Source organism: Pleuronectes platessa, chromosome 19 (genome assembly GCF_947347685.1).
Source record: "Pleuronectes platessa chromosome 19, fPlePla1.1, whole genome shotgun sequence".
Lineage (NCBI taxonomy): Eukaryota > Metazoa > Chordata > Actinopteri > Pleuronectiformes > Pleuronectidae > Pleuronectes > Pleuronectes platessa.
Genome location: NC_070644.1, coordinates 2,363,285 through 2,382,366, shown reverse-complemented (window position 1 = coordinate 2,382,366; position 19,082 = coordinate 2,363,285). Strand labels below are relative to the sequence as shown.

The window sequence follows — 19,082 nt, the reverse complement described above, 5'->3', positions numbered from 1 at the left end:
AGCAATTGAATATATCTCTTGTTCTGACTTTTTTGTGATATACATGGATAAAAGGTACCTAATATTTCTATACTGAAATAATATCGGCATTATAATTGTAAGCTAATTTATTTAATGACGTTATTGTTGAGGGTTGATTTGTATTTCCAGTTTTAAGTGGGTTGTTGGTAGTGACTCTTATTTTGAAAGGGGGTTTAAAGGAAGTGGGTGCTGTGATGAGTGAAGTTGTAAAATGAACTGAGGATAAACGGGTGTGCTGTCCCGAGCGCATGACCTGCTCTTGTGTCCTTTGTCGGCTGAAGCCGGACTTATGATACAACCAAACGCTCGGCTACATAATTATTATAACTATGATGATTTTTCAGTTGCTTTTTTTTTGGTGCCCCCTCAGGACTTGGTGCCCGATGCACAGCGCGTAGTGCGCGTTTTGGGAGCGGCGGCGCTGCACACACACACACACACAGACGCACACAAACACGATGAATGATACAGAGCGCTCCTTAATAACATACTTGTGCTTTGCCATCTTTGTGCTTTGGGGAAAGGAGCAAGTCTTATCATGTCAAACGGCTCAAGTCCAAGTGAAGTCACGAGTCATTGAGGTTGAAGTCCAAGTCGAGTTGCAAGTCTCTTTACATTTTGTCAAGTCGAGTCTAAAGTCATCAAATTCATGACTCGAGTCTGACTCGAGTCCAAGTCATGTGATTCGAGTCCACACCTCTGGAAATTACAGTATCACAAAAGTATCTTTCAGTGCTGTCTGATACATAGTATTGTGCATACACATGAACTTGCCCAATAAATGCATTGCAAAAGAAAACTAGCTCCATAAAGGGATGGGTAGGCTAATAAGGCTAATAAGGCTAAAAGGCTAATATTGATGAGCTCTTCCTTTTGGACGTAGGGAATCAGTCCAAGAGAGTTTAAGTCTTGGCCTGATAATATATAAATGGTGGTGAATTGTACCACAAGAGCTATTTTGTTGAAGTTTGAGGATAAGGGGCAACACTGGAATAACTTGATTGAGGTAATATGTAAAAAGCCTAGAACTTAGTGCTGCTAACAAGTGTTGCTATGTTACAAATTTGACCATGTACAGGCCCGTTTCAAGTATTTTCTATGTCATCAATAAAAATATACAGACAAACTTTCCCACCTCACAGGTTTATGTGTGCGTAGCCGCATCGTGGCAACTATTTGGACAATTGTTCTAAGAACTTTAAGAAATTGTATTACTTACTTAAAACGTTATTATTTATTTCTTTTAAAAAAACAATAAAAACATAAAAGTAATAATCAGAAGAGAAATCCATTCCGAAGATAATAATTATTTACAGTTGAGGCCACAATAGGTAACAAGGTTTTGGGCTATGGCTTGGGAGATTGTGAGAGTGGATCGTCCAGATCAGTAGTTCTCAAAGTGGGGGTGGGGACACTCTCCAGGGGGGCGCAATGTCACAGAAAAAAAAAAAAAAAGAAGACCTGTCACTGGTTAGGGAAAGCTCCCTCAGTGGCGAAATGCTAGGGGCTGGACTGACACAAACAAATCAAATACTGTTTCGTTCCTGATCCACCAATCAAAAGAGGAGTGTTATCATTTGAACGCGAGTTGCACGTACGATTCCGAGTTAAAGTAACTGCAGGCATGGTCAGCGCTCATCCTCACTGAGACGACACCCTGCTGAGTTTGTGAATCCTCAGTGTGTTTTGTGTGCCGAGGTGCTGGCAAATGACAGCATGAAGCCATGCAAATTAAAAAGGCACCTCGACACCAAACACCATGACTTGAAAGAGAAGGTAAACGTGATGGCCTCCAGCAACAACAATCCACCATCTCCAAGCATAGCACTGTCTCCAAGCTATCTGTCTATCTATATATTGTGGTCAAGTTGAGGGCGGTGGTGGCGGGCGGCGCGGGGGGGCCGAGCTACCCCTAACCAGCTTTGGGGGGGGCCCAGCTTGCAAAAGTTTGAGAACCCCTGGTCCAGATGGTTGGTGATTTGATTCCCAGGCTCCTCCAGTCCACATACTGAAGGATCCTTGGGCAAGACATTGAACCCTAAACTCCCCTAAGCGCAAGTGAATGTAAGTGTGGATGAAGGTGACTTGTACTTTAAAGTGCTTTTAGTGGTCTATAAGACTAGAAAAAGCATGTCGATACATTCCAATTACCACTTTCACCTCAACAGTAAAATACGACTTTTATTTAGGTATTATATACAAGTCACATGATAAATCTTTATGCCTTGATACTTTTAATGTTTTACATTTTTTTTTTAGTAATTAAATTATATTGATGGTGAAATGCCGTATAGGGGAGAGCGGGGTAATGTGGGACATCGGGTGATGTGAAACACCCCCTGTATCTAGGCAACGGAACACATTTGTGGTCATGTGACTATTATGTTTTCAAGCCCCTCCCATTCCCCACTTGCCGTGAAGGAGGAGTTGATGCTGGTGCTGTGGAAAGTATGTTTTTTCAGAAAAAATTGTTTTTTGCATGTAAAAGTAAATTTTCTTGCTTTGAACTTAATCAACTGTTGTGTCAAAACAAATTGATTCAGGTAGAAAAAATTATATCACACATGTTGATGAACTTCCAACATATAAAACCATGTGATTGATGCTAGCTGAAGATTAGCCTGAATTGATAAAATATGTTGTTTTTCTAAAATCGGGCTTCGGGGTAAAGTGAGACAAATGCTGTGGGGTAAAGTGGGACAGTGTCTCACTTTACCCCACCATGAAGTACAAGTAAAGTTTAGTCTTAAATATACTTTTGTGTTATATTACATTATATTTGTTTTATTGTTAATGTCATAAACATTGTAGAAAAGCCATCATGCCAAGAAACTATACACCAGGAAGACAACCTGGGGCCAAACACCCCTCGCAGAGATGGAGAGTGCAGCCGCTGAGGTCATGCAAGGAAAGAAGTCCTTAAGAAAAGCTGGAAGGGATAGAAATATTGATAAGACAACCCTCAAAAGATTCATAAAGAAAAAAGAGAAAGGGAAAGTAAAATCAGTAGCCTGGGGTGCATTAGCTGAGGCAACGAGAATATTCACAGATGAGATGGAGGAGGAGCTTGCCAAACACTTGACACAACTAGCTGACCAGTTCCATGGCCTTGCTCCAGTTAAGTGCCGTGAACTGGCATTTTAATACGCAGAGAAAAACAATATCCCTGTCCCTGCCAATTGGACAGAGAAACAATGTGCCGGAAAGCTGAATCATAATAATCATAAATGTGCTTAATTGACCAATCCCCATAATTCTGTCACTAGTCTGATATTAGTGGTAGTCAATCTAGCTGTTGGGATTTGAACTATTACAACAGGTGTTGTTTTGGTAGTTTTAAAGTGGAAAAAGTAAGTGTCCCACTTTACCCCGGCTACGGGGTAAAGTGGGACACAAGACCACTTTTTTAAAAACAATCATATTTTCACTGCCCTTTGTCCTGAAGACATTCTGATCATTTCCATTGCTAGAAAACATCCTGAATTAATGGGAAATGTGTAAATTTTACTGATATATCATGTTAGCTCGCCTAGAGGGGAGCAAATGTAAAAAATGTCCCACATTACCCCGCTCTCCCCTACTGTGATATTTTCTCATACGATATGATAACTTAAAAATCTCAAATATATATGTATTTATATTTATTTATTAACCACAAAAACATGCAAGAGGAAGAGAAAAGTATAGTTTAACAAAAGTTTGATTTCGGATATTTCCTATAAAGAGAGTCTCTGCAGCAGCAGAGCCTCATTCATACTTCTTAATGATTTTTGGGGCATAAGAACATAAGAGGGACCCGTCAGTTTCCGTGGATCTGTAACAGCAGCTTAGACTGTATTCCTCTCCAGAGCATGACTGGCAGCCGTGGTTCTGCGGGATGCTGAGGTCTAGATGAAGGCTTTGTATCTCCATAGGCTTTAAATTCAACCTACATCCTCCTTCAAAACCGTTGGACCAGAAATCTCTCAACAGCTCGGAGGAGCTTTGCTGGTGCGAGAACAGTGCACACCCCATGACAGGAATCAATCAATCAGTTGCCCCTCGACCAGGCAGCGGAGCGGAGCAGTGTTGATACACCGAAAGCCGCAGCCCAGACTGGAAGCAATTGCAATGAAAAAACACCCAGACATTATTTGTATCCCACATTACTCAGCTCTCTCGCCGATTCCAGTCGAGGTACGAGGGAGACAAACACACTGACTCGACAGCATGACAGTCGCAGCTATCAACGTTGCCCTAAGCAGCGTGCGGAGTGGATTATCACACACAGACGCAGTTTGTCGAATGCTTCAACAGACCTACTTGAGTGGGATTCCCGCATCAAAGGCAGTTAGATGAGGGAGCAGAGCGGTGGCTTAGCATAAGCTTTGAGGCAAATGGGAACTGAAATATTAACCTTTTAAAAGCCTTGCCTGCAGACACACTAGATTGTGCCAGTCTGCACTGAGCGAGTTTGACAAGGCAAAGTGTCAGGGTGAGTTTGTGTGTGTGTGTAACTCAGTCAGACTGAAAATCCAAATTGCCACTCTAATCCCAGACAACCATATCAAATCTCTCTTTGGATCACAATCCATCATTTTGGACGTGAAGCAAAAATGAACAACATTTTCAATGTCCTTTCCAAGTACCTGTAGAATCAGGCATTAAATATAGATCAAACTTGAAGAAATAGAAAATTATTTTATACAAGAATTTGAATAAGAGATTCTCCTTTTTCTTCCATGGCTCATCAGGGACCCTGACATCAAACCAGGGGACTGTCTTTATGTAATTATATCGGCCATTATTAACTTAATGAGATATGTCATTATCAGTGGTGCCTAATATGTGCACTGAGATATCTGGTGTGGACAGAGCCAAGAGCTGTACATGACTCTGTGAAGTATATTATTGTTGTTATGTCAATGTACTTGAGAGCTAACTAATATGTGTAGTCAGTTGGTGAGTAATAGGTAGGGTGTCTTGAGGTGTGAAAATGTACAGGCATTAGAAAAACAAAACAAAATCGACCAAAGGCTGTAAAGACCAAGTAACCGAAAGAATAAAGAAAAAGTGTGCCAAGACAAGCTCGCATTCATTTCTCCACATACCCTCCAAATGTATGATGTTTGGCCTATTTATTTATCTATGTTTTAAGCCCACACTTAAACCTTGTTACCTGGGATGCTTTGATATATTAGCTTTGAGAAGGATAAAAACACCTGATTTGGTTTAGTTTCAACTACACACACACACACACACACACACATGCATTTCTTAAAACAGACATACTCAAAGTTAAGCCTTGGTTAATTGCTTCTATTGTAGAAAATCGGAGGCACCAGTGCAATCCTGCAGGCATCCTACAGCGGATAATCCTGGATACTGAGGCGAGCCACACACTGAAGAGCAAACACAGCACAAACACAACAATTGAAACTCTGCCGAAAAAGCCCCACTGTGTCACAAAGGTCTAAGCAGACCTGTTAAAGGAGACACCACTGGCAGTGAGACGGCTCTGCTTCAGGCATCCTCTTTTGATGTCAACACCATGCAGAGCGGCAGAGCGGCATCAGGGGAGGCACGGAGCACCAACCCACACCAGCTCCCACCCTCCACCACACACCTTTGACTATTTCTCTGGAACGCTGTCGTCTCCTTTAGGTTTGTTGCGGAAGCCCCAGACCGTATGTCAGCGTGTGAGGCCGAGATGCTGCAGCTCTCACTTGCAGCTCTAATGAGCGCAAGGGCTGTTTGAGATAGCGGCTTGTGCTCCGCCTTAACTCCTCCAGCTGCAGCCCACACAAACAAGGATAAACACACACAAACACACACACAGCCAAATACACTGCAAAGAGATGTGAGAAAAAGACCCCCCAACGTACAACTGCTGACTCTTACAATGCATTTAGCCATGTAACTACGAACAGTTTGTGATTCATAATGCCATAATTTTTCCAGGCAGACGACACACTTCAAATTGATTTTCAACCTTTCAGGTGGCAGCTGGTTTCATTTATAAATCAGAGATAAACTTGCAGAGACTTGAAACTCGCTCACTTTGCTTAGTTCTCCTGTCACGTGGTGGTAATGTTCTGAGCAGCCACTGTTTTCTACCCTCTCCCTGGTACATTTGAGAACTTCATGAAATCTGATATTTGGGTCATCTGACATTTAGTAACCTTATTAAAGAAAATGCACTACTACTACACAACCCATTTCCATTTGTAATTTCAAACAGTGCACTGTGGGTCTTATCAAAGAAAGCGAAGAGGAAGGTGTATTTGTTCAGGACTTTTTTTAGCAAAAGAATTCATCCACATTTGATGCTGTGGTGGTTATTTGTGGCAGGAGGATGGTGTGTGTGGGACTGACTTAATATAAACTACTGCTTGCTTTGTGTGTGTGTGTGTGTGTGTGTGTGTGTGTGTGTGTGTGTGTGTGTGTGTGTGTGTGTGTGTGTGTTGATGGTGATGAAGGAAGTACAAATGTGTGGCTCACTCATGTGTTTTTAATGGTTTTCTGAAACAAAGGAGCTGTGTGACTCAGAGTAATAAGATGAATTAGGCTTTGAATCCACAGGCAATAGTTGTTATTAGGACACATTTATTGTTGGTTTGGGTCTTTTTATTGGATTTACTATATTAAAAATAGCACTTTTACGTTAATCGGTCTAAGAACAATGAGGTTGTTTGAAGCTCAGACAAGATGTGATGAGTTTTTTCAATATTTACCACAATCAGAATCATTCCATGACTATGATGAAGGGTTTAATGACTTTCCTTCTGTCTCTGCCCGTTCCTCTCTGCTTTGGTCTTATAGCCACCTCTATCTTTACTTCTACGTGTTTAGTCTATGTGTTTCTGATGACACTTGTTATGATCAAGTACCATACAAATGTAAATAATACAAATTTGCTGCTCATTGAGGGAACTGCTGGGTTTCTCTGTATATATTAAGGTCCCAAGCTTGATTGTGAACGAACGTAAATGACAAAAACGTAGATGTAGATTTTAAGATTAAATGGTATCAGTTTCTTCCATGTTTAAAAAGTGAAGGTTTCAAACAAAGCTCAATTTATAAACCATGTGATTCAAGAGACACAACCAAGTTATTAGACTGAGACCAACAATGCTGTCCCATGTGACATCATCATTTATAGGGGTGTGGTCCCATAATATACAAGAAAATAGGAAAACAACGCAGATGGATTTACCTTGTGACAGACCCCTCTCTCTCTCAATGACTAGCGCAGTCAGCCCTTACAAAATGACACTACTCTTCCTTGAAGGGAAGAATAGGGGAAGTTTAATGCAATGGTTGGTTAATCCCTGCCACTAACACACCGAGTACATCTCAATCTCTCAATGTCTCCATGTTAACTGATGTGCCAGGCGCATCCTGTCACCGGTTTACCAAATGTGCACAGTCACGCTCGTTGCGCACTGGACTGCGTTTTGCACGGTAACCCACAGGCGCAGTCAGGAAAAAAGAGATTAAGGAATCGACTCGTGGCTCTGCTTCAACAAATCTGAGATTTATTTGAGCTTACGACGGTCGGTCAGGAGCAGTAAATTGGTGTTTGCTCCCCTGTACACTGCAAGGTAAACGACCAACAGCAAAGCTGAAATTGGGGCAAAAAATGACTTAAATCGTACAGTGTATGTCTAGCTTAATGTTACATATGTTTTTTATTTCAAGCTTTTTCTAAATCACATCTAAAGTACCTTGTATGTTGTATGATATAATCTTGAGCCCTGATATGATCAATCAATCCATCAATCAAATTTTATTTGTATATCCCCATATTCACAAATCACAATTTTTCTCATACAGGTCTCAACGAGGTGTGACAATCTGCCCCTAATCCTCAACAAGAGTAAGGTAAAACTATAGGTTGTGTGTGCGCGCGTGTGTGTGTCCCCACATTATCTAAACAAATGCTTTTAATGAAATGGCCTAATGCAGTGCTAACTTTGCATGTTACCGAAATTACATGAATATTAAGTAAGTGAGTTATACTCAGATAACATACACCGCCACGAAATAACTACTGTTGAACACTGGAAAAGCTGACACCGCCATCTCACATGACGTTACACTTGTAATCCTTTTTACAGTAGCACTACAAATTCGGATGACAGATATAGATATAGACAGATAAACCCAAAGACGATAACGAAATAACGAAAGGATAAAGACCCATGTGAACGACAGTGACCTCTCAATGGTGCAGAGGGAAGGAGAGGTTGCTCTCTTTCACATTAATGTCCTTTTGCTCACATTTGGATCCAGTTGTTTGGATGATAAGTGGATTGAGTTAGGCAGACGAGTCAATTTCAGGACCATGTAGCTCATTAGTTGGCTACGGAGACCAAACAGAATGTAGTAGGTTGGGAGGAATGCGAGATTCAACAGCACAGGGGAATGAACACATAGTTTGTCTTTTGAATGATTTAATTTACTGACGTTGACTTCGTGACAAAATGAAGCTTCATAGGAAACATATATTCTGAGTGAAGCTAACAGGCAGTTATCTGGCTCATCTAAAGCCATTTTCAGACATGACATCCGGAGGAAGTCCAGAAAGGTTTCTCCAAAGGTTTTTTTCACACCAAAGGAACGCAGCAGGATCAGATGTGTTCATAACAGCAACAAATCCTACGTAGGATTCAGACGATTCAGACGATGGCAGCAGGCAGAGGTAGGACATTATGCCAGGCGACACAGGCGTCGACCAAAAGATCTCTTGACATCTTTGCTGGTGCCTGTATGGTGCTGTTCATCTAGAGATATTTATTTTGTTTACATTTTTTAGTTTTTGTGTACTTTACGTGTTGGAAACTGCATCAGCAACCCCCTTGGCTTGCTGTAGATCCTAGAGCGGATCACCTGCTGCGCTCTTGCTCTGGCTCCTCCGGAAAAAGTGTGGGTGATCTCCAAAGATCAGTATATGTCTGAAAGCAGCTCAATAGACGAGGTTATGAAAATGTTGCTAGGCTAACTTTCATCTTTGAATGAAAGGATGTTTCATCTTTACTAGTTAATGTAAGCTAGGTAGAAAAAATCATGAAGAGCAGATGGCGGTATTGCACCTTGAAGTTGGTTGCCACCCGCCAATGAACCGCACAAAAAAGAAGAACATGATATCATTAACTCACTGTGCTGACCAAAGGCGGCGTGCAGCCTTTGAGATGGAACATTTTATTGCATGTTGTTCAATGCACGAGTTGAGTTGATTAACTGTCATGTGACAACTTTGCTCATTTTATCAGTTATTCTGTTTGGGATGACTTGATTTATGAGTGCTTGAAAAATTTGTGAATCTTAACATGACAATAGAAATGGCAAATATTATATTTCCTGACTTTTCCTGACAACTCACCGATGCAAATTTCCATATTTCTAAACAGGAACGAGAGCCCTGCACTACACCCATACCGTTTCATATTCTCTGCTGCGTTTCTTTCTCAAAATTTCTTTCATGTTCTTTTAGTCTCAGCTTTACTTTCTCCCATTCTGTATGGCTCTCTGATGCTTACTTGACACGATATTCTCAAAACTCTGAAGCCTGAGGATCTAGTTGTATAATAAGGATAGGGTTATTCAACCATAAGAAACAATCTCCTCCGTCTCCCCCTCAGTTCTTTTTTCTCTCTCATCGCATTCACAAGTAATAGGAAAGAGGATGACTGAAAGAGGAGCGTAGGAAGGAAGCTGAAGAGGGAACAGGAGTGGTGATGTGATGAGAAGAGAAAGGCAAATTACAAGATGGATGGGTTTTGAGAGAAGAGAAGAGGAAATATAGAGAGATCTATATTTTTTAAATCAAGGGGACATAACTCATTGATATTTGTACAACAAAACAATGGCACTGCAGGTCTATAAAACAGCTCCGTGTTGCAAAACTGCAGTTGTCTCGCTTCTCAGTCGGAGCTCTTGAATCTCCACTCAGATGTCAAGCTGTCTTTCTAGCAGATTATCGCTATCACCCCGAGAAATTAGACCATGCACAGATCCGGCCTATCTTCACACACAGGCACGATTAAAAAAACACACATGCATTTACACACACACACACACACACACACACACACACACACACACACACACACACACACACACACACACACACACACACACACACACACAAACACACAATCAAAAACCTGTTCAGTGACATTACATCTCTGCTGGGGATCTCATTAACCAAAGACACTAACGGTGAGATGAAACAAGTGAAGCAGCGCATACAGTGTGTGTGTTTGTGTGTGTGTGTGTGCGTCAGAGGCTACACTAACAGATCGAACATTCGTGCACACTACACAGAAAAAGACGGGAGTGACACTAGGAGAAGACTGAAGCCTGCTGGGAACAGGCTGATGAATTCATGCTAACGTGTGTTTGTGTGTCTGATGGGTTAATGAACAAAGCAGAGCTCAGTGGGGAAACCCTCATTAACAGTCATGGGACATTCGGCAGCTCTGTGAGACCAACTGTCGCTTTTGGATATTGTTTGATATAATCAAGGCGTGACGGTGATGAAATCTGCAGGAACAAGATGTTCAAAAAAGATCAGCTCTCGAATAACGTCTCATTTTTTACTGATGATAAGTATAATTAATCTTAAACTCTTCCTCTATCTAAAACCAGCATGGTAAGAGAGAAAGTAGAGACTGTAAGTTTCATCTAATTTTCTCCATTAATCGTCCTGCAGTGGTGACGTGTTATATAAGCAAGTACATTTACTCAAGCACTGTACTTAAGTACAACGGTGGGGTAAATGTACTTAACCAGAGTAGATAGTATTTCATGTAACTTTATTGTTCAACCCACTCAGAGGTAAACATGTACTTTTTACTCTACAACATTTGTAGTTTTAGTCATTATTTTTTACATTTCCCTCCAGCCCTGTCCAATGGAAAGCACAGTTCTCCAAATCTGGTTAATTGAACCATTACAGTAGTATGAAGAAGTAAATGATCCTTCATGAGTCGAAAGAACTCTACTGCTTCTAAAAAAATTTAGAAATGTGTAACTTTTCATTAACTGTAATACACCAACTGGACCTGTGTGATGCTGTTGAGTTGTGTACTTACAATATTCCAAAGTTTTTTAGGAAGTTTTCATACCTGGATAAATCAGTTTTTTTCGATTGCTTAAGCACGATTTTCCAAACAGGGCCCGGTGTTTTAAACACTAAACACAATCAGCACAACCACACACCCAATCAGCAGAACACTCTTGTAAAAACTATACACTTTTTTATCAAAACAATATTATTTTGCCATATGAAACACACGCTTCATATTACTTAATTCTGCTTTAGCCAGTTACACACTGCTGTTGCTAACCTTAAACACTTTTAGCAATTCCAGTTCTCAGTGATTAGACTACTGTAAGTGAAGTACTCTGAGAAAGTGCAAATATACATTACAGTTTTTCTCGATTGCTTAAGCACGATTTTTAAAACAGGGCCCGTGTTTTCAAATCACTACACACAATTAGCACAACCACACACCCAATTAGCAAAACACTACAGATCCTTTGCAAAATTAACCACTCTTGTAAAAACTATACACTTCTTTTTAAAAACCACACTTTGTTAACATATGAAACACACACGTTTCACATTACTATACTCTGTTTGCACGAGGTACACTCTGCTGTGATAAACCTAAAACACTTTTAGCACTTCTACTTCCCTATGATTAGAGTAGGCTACTATCAACAAAGTACAAATATAATGTAAATTCACCAAACACTACACAAGACCCATGTTACAGACTGAAGAAACTCATTTATTTCTCAACATGCCCAAAATGTTGACATAAAGATTCATAATACTGTAACCAAACATCACTTTACGTATTGTAAGTTAAAAAAAAAAAAAACTAGACATTGTCTCTTCGCCTAGCTGGATCTGGCCAGAGAATTTCATCAACATCGCAGGCAATGTTGTCATTAGCAAGACACCTTGGAAAGAAACGTCTTGAGTGACGAATCCATCCTTGCATTGCTGCTACCTCCATCTGGTCACAGGCCTCCTCCATGGCTTGGATGAGGGGTACCTCAGCCTGGAGACGGAGATCCTATACCTTCCACCGCCATGCCGAGAAAAACTCTTCTATAGGGTTGAGGAATGGAGAGTATGGTTGAAGATATAGGACGGTGAAATGTGGATGTTGCTGAAACCAGTTCTGAACCAGAACAGAGCGGTGGACAGACACATTGTCCCAGACAACAATGTATTGCATATGATCGATTTGATTTGCTGCTGTTATGTTGTGCAATTGGTCCAAGAATGTAATTATGAGTGCTTTGTTGTAAGGGCCCATATGGGCATGGCGTTGGAGGACCCCATTCTGTGTAATGGCTGCACAGAGTGTTATATTACCCCCACGTTGCCCTGGGACATTGACTATAGCCCTGTGGCCAATGATGTTTCTTCCCCTCCTTCGTGTTCTCGTCAGGTTGAACCCAGCCTCATCTACGTAAATGAACTCATGCTGGATCTCCTCTCCATCCATTCGTAAAACTCCTCGTTCTCCTCGTCCTCCTCCTCCTCCTCCTTGTCTTACTCTTTCTCTGACTCTTTCCATTGTGCTTGAAGAACGATGAACTCACCTGCTGCTTTTTATAGTGCTTACACACCTGATTGGTGTGTCTACAATTAAGCAAACGAGTGTTTGCACACCTGATGACTGTGTTGAACCAATTGGTTGGACGGTGTGGTAATTTGACAGTCAGTGCTTTGGTATTGCAAAGACGTGACTTCATGATAGATTTTTGTGTGTAATGTATGTTAAGTGTGTTTAGTGTTTTGCAAATCACTGTGTGTAGAGTTTTGCAACAAGGGTGAGGTTGACAATGTGCTTATAGTTGTGCAAATATGGGCTGATGTTTTGCTTCTTGAGTGTAAGGTTTTGCTAATAGTGTACTACTTTTAATTTTAGTGTGTAAGCAATCCAAAAAAACTGTAAATTCACCAAACACTACACAAGACCAATGCTGCAGACTCATGAAAATTGAATGTATTTCTCTCCATATCCCCAAATCAGTCAACATGTCAACATGGAGAATCACAACAAAACATGTCCCAGTTGTCATGCTACTACAGGAGTGTGCATAACACTGTAAGCTCGACAAATATCAGACAAACAGAAAATTCTGTATCCAGTACAGTTTCAATGAGGGGTACCTGAGCCTGGGGCTGGAGATCGTAAACCCTCCACCGCCATGCCGAGAAAAACTCTTTGATTGGGTTTAGAAACGGAGAGTATGGTGGAAGGTATGGTACTGTAAACTGTGGATGGTATTTCATTTGGTCACCTGTCAGTAGATCATCACTATCTCCTCTGTGTTGTGTTTGTATGACAGAAGAGTCTAGATTGCCTTATTATTTAGTTTTAAGCTAAATTTGTCTCATTTACTTTTTAGATCTTGGTGGGTTTTAATTATACATATTAACCGAATGAAGGATTTTTGTGAGGAAACGTTAGCAGCAGCTCAGCTCACATCCCCTGTGAGACATCCTGCAGTCTTAGAGAAAACACAGATTTTTAATATGAAGCCGATTTCTTCAGTTATTTTACTGGATTTAATCAGTTTGTTTCTGGAACCTCTGAAGATAATCCTCATGAGGAAACGCTGACCACAACAACTCCCATGACCCCACACTATCCAGTAGTGGCAGAAAATACATATTGTGCGTCAAAGCTAAAGAATATATAAAGCTGTTTCATTGGCCTGAAAATGTGTTATCAGAAAGCTGAAAACTGCTTTTCAGCTCATTTACTTTTAAGAAGGATACGATTCTCCCAGGATAGTGACACTGCTGTACCTCTTTTACATCAAATTTAGCAGGCCCATGCAGGTAATCTGGCTTAAAAAGGCAGTTCTTTCTTTTCCCATCACCAGTAGAGGAGTTTGCCTTTCAGTTTTTTTCCACTGCTGAGTCAAGTTCCTATGTCACAAACGCCAGAAATCAGCGTGTTAGTGCGGGAAACACACAACTGAAGAAAGCACCATGGAAACTAGTGGCGATGTTACAAGGGTTGCACAGTTGTATCTTATATTTCCATCCCTCTATCACACTCAACGTTGTCTTAACAACTTAAGGTTGCTAAGAGGTTCAATGTGCATCTTAACCTGGCGCCATTAAAGGTGCAGCGTCACTGTGTAGATTGCCAAAAAAAAGGAGAAGAAGAGTTAACATTAACCCGGATTGCATGTTTCCACCACTACTGACCAGCACCGATAAAAATCGGTGTCTACTGCAGAGTCAGTTCACCCGGGAGTGAATGCTGATTTGATCCACTCCCAATGGAGACAAAAGCCAGATGTTCGTGTTTTTTTTTACCACTGGAAAGGGGGCTATACAGTATATTTTGTTCCCCAACAGTTCATAGGGTTAAACCACTTCACAGCAGTAAAATTCATTTTATGTAGTAGGAAAGGCTCAGTTAGCAGCAACTGAATACAGCTGTATCAGAAAAACAGGGGAAGCTGATATCAGTGGGATTCCCTACATCCATCTGGTCAACGCACATTTTCAATTTGAGAAATCGATAAAAGCAAAATGTGACAATGGGCAATTGAAGCAAACACTGATGTGCATTAAACATATGTGACTCGAAACAGCACAATAAAACTTCAGGTGTGTGTGGAGGGATAAGGAAACGGACCCCTAACAGAAATGTTTTCCACTGTCTGAGCTCTGACTGCAGCTCTTTTATTCAGCTCATCTCGCTGTGTCCTCCTCTTATGCGGCAGCTCTGTTTGTCTCCATCAACCGTTTGGCTCATATTTACACAACATGAGCTGGATGGACACGAACATTAATTTGCATTTTCCTTTGCAGAAATGTCTGAAAATTCTGCAGCAGTTTTGCTGAATCTTGTTGCTGAGGTAAACACAAAAACTCTGGATCATTTCCTTTATGCGTGTGAAGACCATATGAATCCAGTGCAGTGGTGGAGCCCCTCTTGATGTCCACAAGAGCTGAAGCAATTATTTGATGGATTGATCTGTTGAGATTAATTGTGCATATTAAATAAGTTGTTTCATTTAATCATTAAAAAATCATCATGGCTTTGCTTTCAGTCTGAACTTAATGTATTTGTGTTATTGGACTGCTGCTCGAGTGACAACAAACTGCCATTAATCAAATTTTTTTCTAATAATTCAAACATTCACTGAGCGCTGCTGGCACATTGATCGATGATGACAACATTCAGCAGCTTACAACACAGCGGCCTGTGAAAAAACAACTAAATGTGTCATGTCCAGATAACTGGGATGACATCACCGCCGGGTCGTTTTCTATATTCCCCCAAATGGACCACAGAGGACTCAGTTCATCCACTGCTTCATACTGTCTGTCACCATCATCATCATCATCATCATCATCATTATCATCATCATCATCACTACCACCACCATCATCATCCTCACCACCACCATCATCATCATCATCATCATCATCATCATCATCATCGCTACCACCACCATCATCATTCTCACCATCATCATCATCATCATCATCATCATCATCACTACCACCACCATCATCATCCTCACCACCACCACCACCATTATCATCATCCTCACTACCACCATCATCATCATCATCCCCACCACCACCATCATCATCATCATCATCATCATCATCATCATTGCTACCACCACCATCATCATCCTCAATACCACCATCATCATCATCCTCACCACCATCATCATCATCATCACTACCACCACCATCATCATCCTCACTACCACCACCATCATCATCATCCTCACTACTACCATCATCATCATCATCATCATCACTACCACCACCATCATCATCCTCACCACCACCACCACCACCACCATTATCATCATCCTCACTACCACCATCATCATCCCCACCACCACCATCATCATCATCATCATCATCATCATCGCTACCACCACCATCATCATCCTCACTACCACCATCACCATCATCATCATCTTCATCATCATCATCGTCATCCACAACACCACCATCATCATCCTCACCACCACCACCATCATCATCTGCAACATCTTTGCCAGCACTCTGATTGGCTGCACGTTTCACACGTTAACTTTCTGATGCTGGAACTAGTGGAATCCCCCTCCCTCCCCTCCTGCATCCCACGCATGTGAAACAATAACTGCAGAGACTGTTGACAGGTGAGCTCTCTCTCTCTCTCTCTCTCTCTCTCTCTCTCTCTCTCTCTCTCTCTGCCTGATCGAGCCTCTCCCACGCACGCGGGTGGGCTCCGACCCACACGCACTCTCCAAGGATGCGTGTTTATGCGCCTGTGCGTGCAGCCTGGACTGTTGAGCCAAACTCGCTCAGTAAATAGCCCGCAACAACGTTTATTTCAGGACTTCAAACACCGCCTCACACACACACTCTCTCTCTCTCTCTCTCTCTCTCTCTCTCTCTCTCTCTCTCTCTCTCTCTCTCTCTCTCTCTCTCTCTCTCTCTCCTCCTACAGACAGGGATGCCCAGAGAGATGAGTTGTTTTCGCAGCGCATAGAAACAGTGAAGTCAAGCTGCTCAGACATAAGAGGAGAGGGGGTAGAGTGAGAGAAAAGCATGCCGGAGGAAGGTTACATTACACGGGCACAGCAAGCGAAGGACAGGGTACCTGCTGCCGAGACGCTGCTGCTCCACAGCAGCCCGATCCACAGTATCGCGGGCAGGGTGTCGCGGAACCGGTGCCCGAGCGAGCAGGCGGCCGGTGGCATGGCGACAGCAGCCGGTCCAGATGAGAGGGGCTGGGAGCTGAGCGGAGGAAGGGGTCCTGTCTGCGGGGAGCTGGTCTGCGGTCAGTCGGTCAGATAGAGCCGACGGGTAGCGAGGAGGTCCTGATCAGAGACGGTCCGCGTGTGAGAGCGGCATCCTCCTGACTGCAGGGAGCTCCTCCTGCCTTCTGCCTCCGAGCTGTCCTCCTTCTCTCCTCCGCGGACACTGCTGCCCCCCCCTGTCTCTCTCTCTCTCTCTCTCTCTCTCTCTCTCTCTCTATTTCTCTGTGATCCACCTCACCGGCCCACCCCCTCCGCACACAACCCGACCTTAATGATAATGATATAATAACTTTAGCTGAGAGGGAAAGACAGTCAGGGTGACTGTTGTGGGCTGCAGTAAGATCAGATTGACTGAGAGAGAATAACATTGTCTCATGGAATCCAGATTTATTGGATGGATGAGGGGATGGGTGATGTTCGGAGGGGTGGTCATCTCTATAGGTATATACTGCAATCAGAGGCTTTACAGATGAACACACTGCAGGCTGACCGATAAATGCTGACCACTACTGGTCTTTATTTAAATGTCTGATTGGTGTAAAAATAATTTGCATGGCCACCAGCCTCTCTGGTGTGATATATGTGTTCAATATGATTACACAGGTTAGTGCTGCTGCTGCTGCTGATGATGATATTTCGTTAGGAGCCACAAGCTTTAAAGGCACTATTTCCTCCCTTATATCAAGCTGAGAAATGATTGTATGCGCAAAATGTAGTTGGTCTGTATTTGTTATGTCTGTTGTTTCATTACAGGCCACAGAGATCATTGAAAAAAATGATTTGATCATTGGAAAACATCAATCCCCAGGTGATCAATCCCCAGGACACTTGTGGCTTATGCAGTCCATTAAACTCTGAGGAGATTTAGAGCCTGTATAGTGAGTGGGCCCCTGGTGCCATGCCCTCTCTAGCCATTGCACCTGCATTCTGCCACCAGTTCCACATATTGTATCTGCAGAGTGGTCCGATTATTTCCTGGAAATGTCTTTCGATATCCCTCAGTATTTTTTCACTATCTTGTTTCTGACACTGATACTTCTGAACATTTCGCTATGTTTGGTTCCATCAGCTTCCCTGCAGCATCAAGGCTCCTTCACACATCCTCCTCCTGGATGAGGTTTCAGCGTCTTGGTAATGAGCTTTTTGCAGAAAAAAAGAATAATAGTATAACTTTAATAATTTTGTATTTATGATCTGCCTTGTGGAATGGATCAAACTGTCTTGTGGACTATATGGCCTAGAGGATGCAACTCCCCAATCTAGTCTGAATTGATGCCGCTATAATCACTGTATACAGCTTAATTATCATATTGATAGTAAACTATTAGCAGTAGTCGCAACACCAGTGGCTGCAGTAGTTCTGTAGTAGTAGTACCTTTACTTAAATGGAAACTTTGAAATCCAATTCGAATTTAACACTCTCATGTCTGTCTTTATATATTTTGGTGATGCCTGTCTGTTTTTTATTGTCACTATCCTAGAAAGAAGTTATACTAACTTGATTCCCAATGTGTTGCATATAGAAAACAAATATTTAAATAACAAAAACTCTCTCTCTCTCTCTCTCTCTCTCTCTCTCTCTCTCTCTCTCTCTCTCTCTCTCTCTCTTTTGATCGGTCAGCCAGTACATAATTCATGACAAAAAGTTATCAATGATTCAGTGGTATCACTTTAAAAACAAGCTCCACAGACAGAATGACTGACAAAGGACATTCTCTCTGGAGTTTCAGGATTGGCCTCCAGTATGAAGAAGGTAACAGACACACACAGACACACACACCTAATTAGACACTTTGCTACAGCAGCTCTCTTGCTCCTTCCTGCAATATTTCTTTACTCGTAACTTTAGGCTGCTGACACATCCACAGAGTGGATAAAGGAGATTGAGGCAGCACGACGCAACTTGGCAGCAGCAAGCACTCTGTCATAGCACGGAAAGGCTGGAGTTATGAAGCATCTACCAGATTTAAATAAATCTGGATACTTGGAACTCCCATTTGACACTCAGTGTCTCCAGAGGGAGCTGTGCAAAGTCTAATAAAGGTAATCTGAGTCAGCATTGGTTTGGTCTGAAGACTATACATGTTTAAAAAGTGTTCAGATCTTAGCATGTGGAGTTAGAAAGAAATGAACTCAACTGTACCCCTTCTGCTATGGTCACTTGAAGCATAACATGTCAACATTCTAGAATCTAGAATGTCTGTGGTGACGTTGCATTATGGGTAATGTGTGGAATAAAGAAGGAAATGTCTCCGGAC

The 19,082-nt window shown here is 41.9% G+C and overlaps 1 protein-coding gene across 1 annotated transcript in view; it reads right to left on the bottom strand.

The window, feature by feature from the left end:
• LOC128425376 (seizure 6-like protein) overlaps positions 1-16,764 on the bottom strand; it is a 71,286-nt gene extending 54,522 nt beyond the window's left edge. The window contains exon 1 of the mRNA XM_053411966.1: positions 16,665-16,764. Within this exon, the coding sequence (XP_053267941.1) occupies positions 16,665-16,764 (100 nt within the window). The remainder of the gene's footprint in view (positions 1-16,664) is intronic.
• Between the last annotated feature and the right edge of the window lie 2,318 nt (positions 16,765-19,082).